This window comes from Cebus imitator, unplaced genomic scaffold (assembly GCF_001604975.1).
Source record: "Cebus imitator isolate Cc_AM_T3 unplaced genomic scaffold, Cebus_imitator-1.0 Scaffold444, whole genome shotgun sequence".
In the NCBI taxonomy this organism is placed as follows: domain Eukaryota; kingdom Metazoa; phylum Chordata; class Mammalia; order Primates; family Cebidae; genus Cebus; species Cebus imitator.
In genome coordinates this window covers 2,874,913-2,887,781 of record NW_016107759.1, presented here as the reverse complement: position 1 = coordinate 2,887,781, position 12,869 = coordinate 2,874,913, and the positions used below count along the sequence as shown (strand labels likewise).

At 53.0% G+C, this 12,869-nt stretch overlaps 1 protein-coding gene across 12 annotated transcripts in view; it reads left to right on the top strand.

Moving 5' to 3' along the window:
* Positions 1-12,562, top strand: part of SRRM2 (serine/arginine repetitive matrix 2) — a 20,987-nt gene extending 8,425 nt beyond the window's left edge. For 4 of the 12 annotated variants that reach the window (XM_017511085.2, XM_017511084.2, XM_037732280.1 and 1 more), the window contains 8 exons: positions 194-244; positions 411-503; positions 1,149-1,347; positions 2,753-9,450; positions 10,182-10,469; positions 11,521-11,634; positions 11,766-11,879; positions 12,018-12,562. In XM_017511085.2, the coding sequence (XP_017366574.1) occupies positions 194-244; positions 411-503; positions 1,149-1,347; positions 2,753-9,450; positions 10,182-10,469; positions 11,521-11,634; positions 11,766-11,879; positions 12,018-12,027 (7,567 nt within the window). In that variant the 3' untranslated portion in view covers positions 12,028-12,562. Of the gene's footprint in view, positions 1-193; positions 245-410; positions 504-588; positions 1,678-2,752; positions 9,451-9,690; positions 10,470-10,810; positions 11,635-11,765; positions 11,880-12,017 lie in introns of those variants that run through there. The other 8 variants (XM_017511086.2, XR_001819761.2, XR_001819760.2 and 5 more) reach the window with 8 other exon arrangements.
* The last annotated feature ends 307 nt before the right edge of the window (positions 12,563-12,869 follow it).

The following is a 12,869-nucleotide window of genomic DNA, read 5'->3' as shown; positions in this document are numbered from 1 at the left end:
CCAGCTAATTTTTTGTATTTTTAGTAGAGACGGGGTTTCACCATGTTGACCAGGATGGTCTCGATCTCTTGACCTCGTGATCCGCCTGCCTCGGCTTCCCAAAGTGCTGGGATTACAGGCTTGAGCCACTGCGCCCGGCTTTATTTCCTTTTTTAAAAAGAATTACTTTTAACAACCTTGCCTTATTTCCTAGGTCTCCCACTCCAAAGAGCAAACGTAAATCTAAGGACAAAAAGCGAAAGCGGTGAGTGAATTCGTGGGGACTTTGCTTGGGTTGTAAGGGAATGCCACCTTAGCGGGAGAGGGTTGTATTAGTTATGTCCCTGACTGGTAAAGGGTTGAGGGATAGGCGAGGAGAATCTAGGAGAGGTACAGCAGTACCCTGAGCTGTGGTGGTGGTCTTCTTTTAGGTCTCGAAGTACAACACCAGCCCCTAAGAGCCGCCGGGCCCACCGTTCAACTTCTGCTGACTCTGCTTCCTCCTCCGATACTTCCCGCAGTCGGTAAGGGGTAGTCCAGGAGGAAGGGAGGGAGAGGGAATGATGGGTTAATTAATTTAATATTTATTGAGCGCCCACGGTGTGCTAGGCGCTGCACAGACCATTCGGAAGACACGGTCCCTGCCCTCTAGGAGCTGACAGGCTAAAGCAACAGGATGGACAGACATATACATTTCCCCTTCTCTTTTTTTTTTGTTTTTGTTTGTTATTTTTTGTTTCGTTCTGATGTATATGGACTGCCAGAATAGGGGGGGTGGTGGTTTGTTCGTGGTGTCTGGGGGAGGAAGGAATCCTTACCCTGGCTTCCTTAATCGGGGAAGGCTTCCTGAAGGAGGTGGGCTCAGAGGTGAGTTGTGAATGAAGTGGGTAGGGAGTGGGCTGGGTGGATGGTTTGGGGATGTTTGGGGGAGGTGAGTAAAGGGGTAGAGGGAGAGCATTCTTTGGAAATGTGTTGGGAAGAGAAGAACCAAAGTGGACTGTACTTGGACCTCAGTGAATGATTTGAGTCATGTGACTAAGAAAGCGTTTTGGAAGAGGGTTGTACAGTTAGTAGTTAGTAAAGGTGGATGGGAGTTGGGGAGGGGGTTTCCTGTTCTCCCTTTGAGCTGATTTCCCTCCTCTCCCCCCATCCTGAATTAACTCCTACAGGTCTCGAAGTGCTGCAGCTAAAACTCATACGACTGCTTTGACTGGAAGAAGTCCTTCCCCTGCTTCAGGGCGACGAGGGGAAGGAGATGTGCCTTCCAGTGAACCAGGTACTACCAACACACAACGGCCTAGTAGCCCAGAGCCTGCTACAAAACAGCCTAGCAGCCCTTATGAAGACAAAGATAAAGACAAGAAGGAGGTATGTTCCTGAGTTGGTGATCATTGGATTGCAAGGGTATTGATTTAGGATAGACATGTGATGTGAAAGGGAGAGGAGGTAATAACTTATTAAAAGAAATGAATTCAGTTTTTTTTGTGCATTCCTCTCCTGATTAGTCCTCTCACTGTGTCTGCAGTGCTTTTAGGATTGTGACCTAACTGAATTGTGAATCCTTTAGAATCAAATTTCATTAGATATTAATAGGTTTTATATTGGGTCTTGTTTATATGTAGAACTGGAGCAAAAGTATCTGTGTACTCTTTATGATACTTCTAGTTTCTTCTCTGTTTCATTAAATGCTGGTCCTCAGTAAAGCTTTTAATTTATTGGGTTGCCACCAATAGTTTGATTGAAACACTGGAAGTTTTCAGTAGTTCATGGTGTTTTGTACCTTCTGTTCTAATGTAAGCCTTAATTACTCTCTTGCTTCAGTGATTACAGTTTTAATACTTGCCTTTATTGTCATTGTCAATTTTCCATGTCATCCAGGGTTACCTTTCGAAATTTCAAGTTGGTTGACCTCAGGAACTTAACTACTTCCTTATTGCTTTTGAATTGTGTTTAAGGCTTTTATGATGTGGTGTTTTTCTCATTTCCTTTACCCATCCTGGTCTGCTTTTTTACTTTTCACAAAAATCATATTCTCACATCTTCATTCATGCTTTTTTTTTTTTTTTTTTTTTTTTTTTTTTTTTTTTTTTTTTTTTTTTTTTTTTTTTTTTGGAGACGGAGTTTCGCTCTTGTTACCCAGGCTGGAGTACAATGGCGCGATTCGGCTCACCGCAACCTCTGCCTCCTGGGTTCAGACAATTCTCCTGCCTCAGCCTCCTGAGTAGCTGGGATTATAGGCACGCGCCACCATGCCCAGCTAATTTTTTGTAGTTTTAGTAGAGACGGGGTTTCACCATGTTGACCAGGATGGTCTCGATCTCTTGACCTTGTGATCCACCCGCCTCGGCCTCCCAAAGTGCTGGGATTACAGGCGTGAGCCACCGTGCCCGGCCTATTCATGCTGTTTCTTTTCCTTAATGTAGTTAATTTTTCAACGGCGAAGTTAGCATTCACTTTAGGAAACTGCTTATCTTTCCATTTAAGGATAGCTTTTTTCCATCTTCGTAACATTTTGTAGTGGCATTTGTTGTTAAATGAAATGCATTAATTATTTGCATTTTGTGTTCTTCTCAGTTGTAAGATTCTGAGACTCTCCATATATTCATATGTTTTCCCTACTGTGATTTAATGATTCCTTGTTATTGAATGAAAATGATTGCTTGTGGTCATGGGTTGTGTAAAAGAAAAGTTTTCATTGGAAAGGGTGTTGGGATCTCAGGGGTGATGTGACATTTTGATGTTTATGAATCCCTACTCTCTCTTCCACTCTTAGAAATCTGCAACTCGACCTAGCCCCTCTCCGGAAAGGAGCAGCACAGGCCCAGAACCACCTGCTCCCACTCCGCTCCTTGCTGAGCGACATGGCGGCTCCCCACAACCCCTTGCAACAACCCCTTTAAGTCAGGAGCCAGTGAACCCCCCATCTGAGGCCTCTCCAACTCGGGGCCATTCACCACCTAAGTCTCCTGAGAAACTTCCCCAATCTTCTTCCTCAGAGAGTAGCCCACCATCCCCTCAACCTACCAAAGTTTCTCGGCATGCCAGCTCTTCCCCTGAAAGTCCTAAACCTGCTCCAGCTCTGGGGTCCCACCGAGAGATTTCTCCTTCTCCCACATCCAAGAATCGCTCACATGGCCGAGCAAAACGGGATAAATCACATTCTCACACCCCTTCTCGTAGGATAGGGAGGTCCCGTAGCCCCGCCACTACTAAGAGAGGGCGATCTCGGTCTCGAACCCCTGCAAAGAGAGGTCATTCTCGATCCCGATCTCCCCAGTGGCGTAGGTCCAGGTCTGCACAGAGGTGGGGAAGATCTAGAAGCCCCCAGCGACGTGGCCGCTCTAGGTCTCCTCAGCGACCCGGCTGGTCCAGGAGCAGAAATACCCAGAGAAGAGGCAGGTCTAGGTCAGCTAGGCGAGGGAGGTCTCACTCTAGATCATCGGCCACTAGGGGCAGATCTCGTTCTAGAACACCAGCCCGGCGGGGCAGGTCCCGCTCTAGAACACCTGCCAGGCGGAGATCACGATCCAGAACACCTGCCAGGCGTAGGTCTCGGTCTAGAACACCAGCCCGGAGGGGCAGGTCTCGGTCTAGAACACCTGCTAGGCGTAGATCTAGGACCCGATCACCAGTAAGACGGAGGTCTCGTAGTAGATCACCAGCCAGGAGAAGTGGCAGATCACGCTCTAGAACCCCAGCTAGACGTGGCCGCTCACGCTCCAGAACCCCAGCCAGACGTGGCCGCTCACGCTCCAGAACCCCAGCTAGACGTAGTGGTCGCTCACGCTCCAGAACACCAGCTAGGAGAGGGAGGTCTCGGTCTAGGACACCAAGACGAGGAAGATCCCGCAGTAGAAGCTTAGTTAGACGTGGAAGATCTCACTCTAGAACACCTCAAAGAAGAGGCAGGTCTGGCTCATCTTCAGAGCGGAAAAACAAATCCAGAACATCTCAGAGAAGAAGCAGGTCCAATTCAAGCCCAGAAATGAAGAAATCTCGCATTTCTTCAAGGCGGAGCAGGTCTCTCTCTTCACCACGGTCCAAAGCAAAATCTCGCTTGTCTTTGAGGCGCAGCCTTTCAGGGTCTTCTCCATGCCCTAAACAGAAGTCACAGACACCACCCAGGCGCAGTCGCTCTGGATCCTCCCAACCTAAAGCTAAATCTAGAACGCCACCCAGACGCAGTCGCTCCAGTTCTTCTCCGCCCCCTAAACAGAAGTCTAAAACACCATCAAGACAAAGTCATTCTAGTTCATCTCCTCATCCTAAGGTGAAATCTGGAACACCACCAAGGCAGGGATCCATAGCAAGTCCCCAGGCCAATGAGCAATCTGTAACACCACAAAGACAGAGCTGTTTTGAATCATCACCTGACCCTGAGTTGAAATCTAGGACCCCTTCTAGACATAGTTGCTCAGGGTCTTCTCCTCCTCGAGTGAAATCTGGCACACCTCCCAAACAGAGCCCATCTAGGTCATCATCTCCACAACCCAAAGTGAAGGCGATAATATCACCAAGACAAAGAAGCCATTCTGGCTCCTCTTCTCCAAGTCCTGGTAGGGTGACATCTAGAACACCTCCAAGGCAAAGCAGATCAGTATCTCCCTGCTCCAATGTGGAATCCACATTGTTGCCAAGATACAGCCATTCTAGGTCCTCCTCACCAGATACCAAAGTGAAACCTGAAACACCACCAAGACAAAGTCACTCAGGGTCTACTTCACCACACCCCAAAGTAAAGTCCCAAACTCCACCAGGGTCAAATCTTTCTGGATCAAAGTCACCATGTCCCCAAGAGAAGTCTAAAGACTCACTAGTTCAAAGTTGCCCTGGATCCTTCTCTCTTTGTGCAGGAGTAAAATCTGATACACCACCAGGTGAGAGCTATTTTGGTCTCTCACCTCTGCAACTGAAAGGACAATCCCAAACTTCACCAGACCACAGATCTGATACTTCAAGTCCGGAAGTGAGACAGAGTTGCTCAGAATCACCATCTCTGCAGAGCAAATCTCAAACATCACCTAAGGGAGGTCGGTCCAGGTCTTCATCTCCAATCACTGACCTGGCATCCAGATCTCCAATAAGACGAGATAGAATTGAGTTGTCGGCAAGTCCTACCTTGAAATCGGGAATGTCTCCTGAGCAGAGCAGGTCTCAGTCTGACTCTTACTCACATCCTACAGTGGACTCAAATTCTCTTCTGGGGCAGAGTAGATCAGAGACTTCTGAGTCAAAAGACAAAACGGTGTCACCCCTTCAAGAGGATACCACTGCATCACCTCTTAGACAGAGACACAAATTTAGTCCTTTTCCAGTACAGGATAGGCCTGAGTCTTCACTGGTATTCAAGGACACACCCGGAATGCCATCAAGGGAAAGAAGTGGTGATGGGTCATCTCCAGAAACAAAAGAGCAAAATAGTGCATTGCCTATGTCAAGCCAAGATGAGTTAATGGAGGTGGTGGAGAAGTCTGAAGAACCCACAAGCCAAGTTCTGCCTCATTTGTCTTCAGAACTTAAAGAAATAGCTGGAAGTAACTTCGAATCATCTCCTGAAGTAGAAGAAAGGCCTGCTGTGTCTTTGACTCTTGATCAAAGCCAGTCACAGGCTTCTTTGGAAGCAGTGGATGTCCCTGCAATGGCCTCATCTTGGGGTGGGCCACATTTTTCTCCAGAACATAAAGAACTGTCTAACTCCCCACTCAGGGAGAACAGCTTTGGATCACCTTTAGAATTTAGAAGCTCAGGCCCACTTGGTACAGAAATGAGTACTGGATTTTCTTCTGAAGTTAAAGATGATTTGAATGGACCTTTTCTGAATCAGCTGGAAACAGATCCATCTCTAGACATGAAAGAACAATCAACACGATCTTCTAGACGCAGCAGTTCTGAGTTATCCCCAGATGCCGTGGAAAAGGCAGGAATGTCTTCAAATCAGAGCATCTCTTCACCTGTGCTTGATGCTGTACCCAGAACACCCTCAAGAGAAAGAAGTAGTTCTGCATCTTCCCCTGAAATGAAAGATGGATTACCCAGAACTCCATCAAGGAGAAGCAGGTCTGGGTCTTCTCCAGGACTTAGAGATGGGTCTGGGACACCTTCGAGACACAGCCTCTCTGGGTCTTCTCCTGGAATGAAAGATGTACCTAGAACACCATCCAGAGGGAGAAGCGAATGTGATTCTTCCCCAGAACCAAAAGCTTTGCCTCAGACTCCTAGGCCAAGGAGTCGTTCTCCCTCATCCCCAGAGCTCAACAACAAGTGTCTTACTCCTCAGAGAGAAAGAAGTGGGTCAGAATCCTCAGTTGATCAGAAAACTGTGGCTCGGACTCCCTTGGGGCAGAGAAGTCGTTCGGGGTCTTCTCAAGAACTTGATGTGAAACCCAGTGCATCCCCTCAGGAAAGAAGTGAGTCAGACTCTTCTCCGGATTCTAAAGCCAAGACACGAACCCCACTTAGGCAGAGGAGTCACTCTGGATCGTCTCCAGAGGTTGACAGCAAATCTCGACCTTCTCCTCGGCGCAGTAGGTCTGGTTCCTCCCCTGAAGTGAAAGATAAGCCAAGAACAACACCCAGGGCACAGAGTGGTTCTGATTCTTCTCCTGAGCCTAAAGCTCCAGCCCCTCGGGCTCTTCCCAGACGGAGCAGATCAGGTTCATCAAGCAAAGGCAGGGGCCCTTCTCCTGAAGGAAGCAGTAGTACCGAGTCCTCTCCTGAACATCCACCCAAATCGAGAACTGCACGCAGAGGCTCCAGGTCATCACCAGAGCCCAAGACCAAGTCTCGTACACCACCTCGACGTCGTAGCTCTCGATCATCCCCTGAGCTAACAAGGAAGGCCAGACTCTCCCGTAGAAGCCGCTCTGCCTCATCCTCACCAGAAACTCGCTCGAGAACTCCCCCAAGGCGCCGGAGAAGTCCCTCAGTGTCTTCCCCAGAGCCAGTAGAAAAGTCAAGGTCTTCACACCGACGCCGCTCAGCTTCATCTCCACGCGCTAAGACAACCTCAAGGAGAGGCCGCTCTCCTTCACCAAAGCCTCGTGGACTCCAGAGGTCCCGTTCCCGCTCAAGGAGAGAGAAAACTAGAACAACCCGACGTCGAGATAGGTCTGGATCTTCTCAGTCAACCTCTCGGCGAAGACAGCGGAGCCGGTCAAGGTCACGGGTTACTCGGCGGCGGAGGGGAGGCTCTGGTTATCACTCACGGTCACCTGCCCGGCAGGAAAGTTCCCGGACCTCCTCTCGACGCCGAAGAGGCCGCTCTCGGACACCTCCAACCAGTCGGAAGCGCTCTCGCTCACGCACATCGCCAGCCCCCTGGAAGCGTTCTAGATCTCGAGCCTCTCCAGCCACTCACCGGCGATCCAGGTCCAGAACCCCCCTGATAAGCCGACGTCGGTCCAGGTCTCGAACCTCGCCAGTCAGCCGGAGACGGTCAAGGTCCAGGACTTCAGTGACTCGACGAAGATCCCGGTCAAGAGCATCCCCAGTGAGCCGAAGGCGGTCCAGATCCAGAACACCACCAGTAACCCGCCGTCGTTCAAGGTCCAGAACGCCAACAACACGCCGGCGCTCCCGTTCTAGAACTCCACCAGTGACTCGCAGAAGGTCCAGATCTAGGACTCCACCAGTAACCAGGAGGCGATCTCGAAGCAGAACTTCGCCTATCACTCGTAGAAGATCAAGATCTAGAACATCTCCAGTCACCAGAAGGAGATCTCGATCTCGCACATCTCCAGTAACTCGAAGAAGGTCCCGCTCTCGAACCTCACCAGTGACACGCCGCCGTTCCAGGTCCCGGACACCTCCAGCTATTCGGCGCCGCTCTAGGTCTCGAACGCCACTGTTGCCACGCAAACGTTCTCGAAGTCGCTCACCACTTGCTATCCGCCGCCGCTCTAGATCCCGTTCTCCGCGAACAGCTCGGGGCAAACGGTCCTTAACAAGATCTCCTCCAGCCATCCGCAGGCGTTCTGCATCTGGAAGTAGTTCTGATCGTTCACGTTCTGCTACTCCTCCAGCAACAAGAAATCATTCTGGTTCTCGTACACCTCCAGTAGCACTCAATAGCTCAAGAATGAGCTGCTTCAGTCGTCCTAGCATGTCCCCAACACCTCTTGACCGCTGTAGATCACCTGGAATGCTTGAACCCCTTGGCAGCTCTAGAACACCCATGTCTGTTCTGCAGCAAGCCAGTGGCTCCATGATGGATGGTCCAGGTCCCCGAATACCTGACCACCAGAGAACATCCGTGCCGGAAAATCATGCTCAGTCTAGGATTGCACTTGCCTTGACAGCTATTAGTCTTGGCACTGCTCGGCCTCCTCCGTCCATGTCTGCTGCTGGCCTTGCTGCAAGAATGTCCCAGGTTCCAGCCCCGGTGCCTCTCATGAGTCTCAGAACCGCCCCAGCAGCCAACCTTGCCAGCAGGATTCCTGCAGCCTCTGCAGCAGCCATGAACCTAGCCAGTGCCAGGACACCTGCCATCCCAACGGCAGTGAACCTGGCTGACTCTCGAACACCAGCTGCAGCGGCAGCGATGAACTTGGCCAGCTCCAGAACAGCAGTGGCACCTTCGGCTGTGAACCTGGCTGACCCTCGCACCCCCACAGCCCCAGCTGTGAACCTAGCAGGGGCCCGAACCCCAGCTGCCTTGGCAGCTCTCAGTCTCTCAGGCTCTGGCACCCCACCAACTGCTGCAAACTATCCCTCCAGCTCCAGAACACCGCAGGCTCCAGCCTCTGCAAACCTGGTGGGTCCTCGGTCTGCACATGCCACAGCTCCTGTGAATATTGCCGGCTCCAGAACCCCTGCAGCCTTGGCCCCTGCAAGCCTCACCAGTGCTAGGATGGCTCCAGCATTGTCTGGTGCAAATCTCACCAGCCCCAGGGTGCCCCTCTCTGCCTACGAGCGTGTCAGTGGCAGAACCTCCCCACCTCTCCTTGACCGAGCCAGGTCCAGAACACCACCGTCTGCACCAAGCCAGTCTAGAATGACCTCCGAGCGGGCTCCTTCCCCTTCCTCTAGAATGGGCCAGGCGCCTTCACAGTCTCTTCTTCCTCCGGCACAGGATCAGCCGAGGTCTCCTGTGCCTTCTGCTTTTTCAGACCAATCCCGTTCTTTGATTGCCCAGACCACCCCCATAGCAGGGTCTCAGTCCCTTTCCTCTGGGGCAGTGGCAACGACCACATCCTCTGTTGGTGACCACAATGGCATGCTCTCTGTCCCTGCCCCTGGGGTGTCCCACTCTGATGGGGGGGAACCACCTGCCTCTACTGGGGCCCAGCAGCCTTCTGCATTAGCCGCCCTGCAGCCAGCAAAGGAGCGGCGGAGTTCCTCCTCCTCCTCCTCGTCCTCTAGTTCTTCCTCTTCATCATCATCATCATCGTCATCCTCCTCCTCCTCTGGCTCCAGTTCTAGTGACTCGGAAGGCTCTAGCCTTCCTGTGCAACCTGAGGTGGCACTGAAGAGGTGAGGGAGCTTGACTTTTAGAAACTTTTGGGGGGAGGTATTGGGGGTAGGTTGGGGAGTGGGGAGGGAGAAACCATGTTACAGGTGCTTGGCTCTTGGAGGAGGTATGGGGACCTTGACCCTCAAACTGGGGGTAGAAGAGAATGTGGGGGCGGGGGTGGAGGGGGGAGGAATGGGACAGATAAAAGTCTCCGAAGGTTCATTCTCTAGAGGATAATGATAAGTTTTCCGTCTCTACAGAGGACAGAACTAGAGGAAATGGACTTAATTTTACAGCAGGAGGGATGGCAGTTAGACCTCAAGAGGAACTCCCTGGGCTGGAAGGATCTTCAGAGGTCATCCCATCCCTCTCCCTGCCTCCAGGCAGGACGGCCCCTTCCCCAGCCAACCTGCACTCACAGGGGCCTCCCCAAGCTGCGGCTCTCCGAGGAAGGAGACTACCCAGCTTCAGCTTCCACACCTGAGCCCAGAGGCCTTATTCCTCCATCAGGGACATTCTTGAGGTTTAACCTTGATCCCTTATGCTGCGGGCCCCAGCCTGTTGCTTCTGTTAGCAGAGGTTGGGTCAGCTCGCACCACTGCTCTCCAGAGAATCGCTGGCTCACATGACTCAGAGAGCTCCCAGCACCTTTCTCAGGCACCCCTCCCCCACTGCCGTTCCTCCAGGCCAAGGAAGGTAGGGTTGGGGCTGGGGCAGCTTGTCTCCTTGTGACACTCCACTCCTCCCACAGGGTCCCCAGCCCCACACCAGCCCCAAAGGAGGCTGTTCGAGAGGGACGTCCTCCGGAGCCAACCCCAGCCAAACGGAAGAGGCGCTCTAGCAGTTCCAGTTCCAGCTCCTCCTCTTCATCTTCCTCCTCCTCCTCCTCTTCCTCTTCTTCCTCCTCCTCTTCCTCTTCTTCCTCCTCTTCCTCCTCCTCCTCTTCCTCCTCCTCCTCTTCCCCTTCCCCTGCTAAGCCTGGTCCTCAGGCGTTGCCCAAACCTGCAAGCCCCAAGAAGCCACCCCTTGGCGAGCGGAGGTGAGTGCTGCCTTGCCTGAGATTGAAGGAGGGTGGGGAAGTGACTTGTCCAGAGAAGGGATCCTGGGGTGTGAGCCTCCCGGCTGGGTGTCTCACGTGACCTTGGGCGTCTGGTTGTGGGGGAGGAGGCACTTGCTCTCCTCTCCTCCTGCTCGTTGCACCCTGTTCTGGCGAAGGGCTGCGCCATCCACAGGGTCGCTCAGGCCAGGACTGGGGTCTCCTTGGTTTCTTCCTGTCCCTCCCTCAACACACAGCCTGGTCCCAGGGTTCTAGTGTCTCCCCATTACTGCTGCCAGGGCTCTGGTCTGGCCACCGTCGTCATCTCCCGACTCTGTCCACAGCCTCCTCCCTGTCTCCCCGCTTCCACGCCTTCCTCTTCCACATGTAGCCAGAGGGACCTTTCTAAAACGCACATCTGGCTACTTCCCTCCACTCCACAAATCCTTCGGGACGGCGACAAAGCCCCACCTCTGCGGGAGTGGCGTGTGAGGCTCTTCACCAACGGGCCTCGCCCGCCCTGTGTTCTCCTCCTGCCCGCCCCCACACATGCCCTGTGCTCCAGCCACACCCAGCGCCTTGCAGTCTAAGGAGAGCCCATGCCTTTGGACATGCTGTTCCTTCTGCCTGGAATTCCCTTGTCCGCCTGGTGAACTCCTCGTTCTGCAAGACTCCGCTCAAACAGCACCTTCGAGAAGACTCCCCTACCCCTTCCCTGCCCTGCCCCATGTCCCTCTCCCTTGGGTCCCCAGAGCCACGCACATCCAGCCCTGCTTCCCACACACGGGGCCGTGCGTGCCTTCCTTCACCACTGAGCTCCTTCAAGGGCAGGGACTGTCTTTATCTTTGCATCCCCCGCTGCACCCTGTGCCTGCCCACTGGGCACTCGGTGGATGGTGTGCGGGCGGATGGGTGAGTGAGCGGACAAAGGTGGGTCTGAGGCTGGCCCTGTGTGGTGTGAGGTTTGGTGGTCAGGACCTGGGCGGGTGGTCCTGAGTGCTGGCCAGTGGGCTTGAAAGGGTGTGGTGCTATTGGGTCCTCCTGTGTTCCCCAGGTCCCGCAGCCCCCGGAAGCCAATAGACTCTCTTAGGGACTCTCGGTCCCTCAGCTATTCACCTGTGGAGCGTCGCCGTCCCTCGCCACAGCCCTCTCCACGGGACCAGCAGAGGTAGGGCCAACTGCAGATGTCAGCACCCAGCCGGGTCTGGCCACCACTGCTTTCTACAAAGAAAGCTTTGGGGTTCAGTGGTGCCTGAGGTTGGTGCTACCTTATGACCAGATGTCTGTCCTGTGTTGCAGCAGCAGCAGTGAGCGGGGTTCCCGGAGAGGCCAGCGTGGGGACAGCCGCTCCCCCAGCCACAAGCGAAGGAGGGAGACACCTAGCCCTCGCCCCCTGCGACACCGCTCCTCCAGGTGCGCATTCTCCTGGAAGGCTGAGGCCCACTTCGGGAGTCAGTTCTGGTGGTGGTGGGTGGCAGCCCCGTTCTGAGTGGCATAGAAGCAGGAGCGCTGGGGTGGGGCCTCCCTGTTGACCTCCATCTTCTGTTGCAGGTCTCCATAAATCGTCTCTGGGGGATTCTACCACACCCCATGCTCTGGAGCCACAGGGAGTGTCCCTTTGTCCCCAGCAGAGCCGTGGGAGGGTCTTTGTCTGCCCCCCTTTGAGCCTTGGCAGCCCTTGGATGGAGGGCTCCTTTTCCCCTCCCCTTTTTTTTCTTTGTTCCTGTGAAATGTTAATCTCCGTGAGTTTTTCCTGGTTCACGTGTTCTGGGGGGTTTGGGGTGGGAGGGAATGCAGATGGGAGTTGGGGGAGGGGAGGATAACACTTCAGGACACTCCAGCCTGGAGTCAGGGCCAGGGAGGCATGGCCCTGTTTGTATCCAAAAGTACCTGGGGTGATGGTGGTTTGGGACTGGAGGTTGTGAGAGGTATTCTTGGAAGGGGCAGGAATTGGAATTAGTTGGTTCCTACTGTCCCCCATGAGGTTGTGTACCCCTCCCCCCAACTTTTCACGTTTCTTAAAGGCATTTTGGTTTTTTAAAATCTGTACAGCAAGAGCAACTTTTTCTGTCAAATAAAAATGAGAAATGCAGGAACTGGGTCTGTAGACTCTTTATTAGGTGTGGTGACAGGAATGCCACCTCCTTCCCTGGTTGCATCCCCAGTGTGGGTGGACCTGTGTGAGTCCACCTTGGGTTTCCCTCATTGAACATGCTGTCAAACCAGGACACTGGAAAAGAGGCCCCTGGGAGTGGACATGCAGGGTATGGGGTAGAGGACACTTGGAAGGAAAAAGGCCTAGAATTGGAATCTCTTATCACTGAGGCTGGCTCAGGGCTATGATTGGTGTGACTGCTAAGAATGGCTTGGGTCTCAGTGCAACTGAGGGTCCCAGGGTCTGGC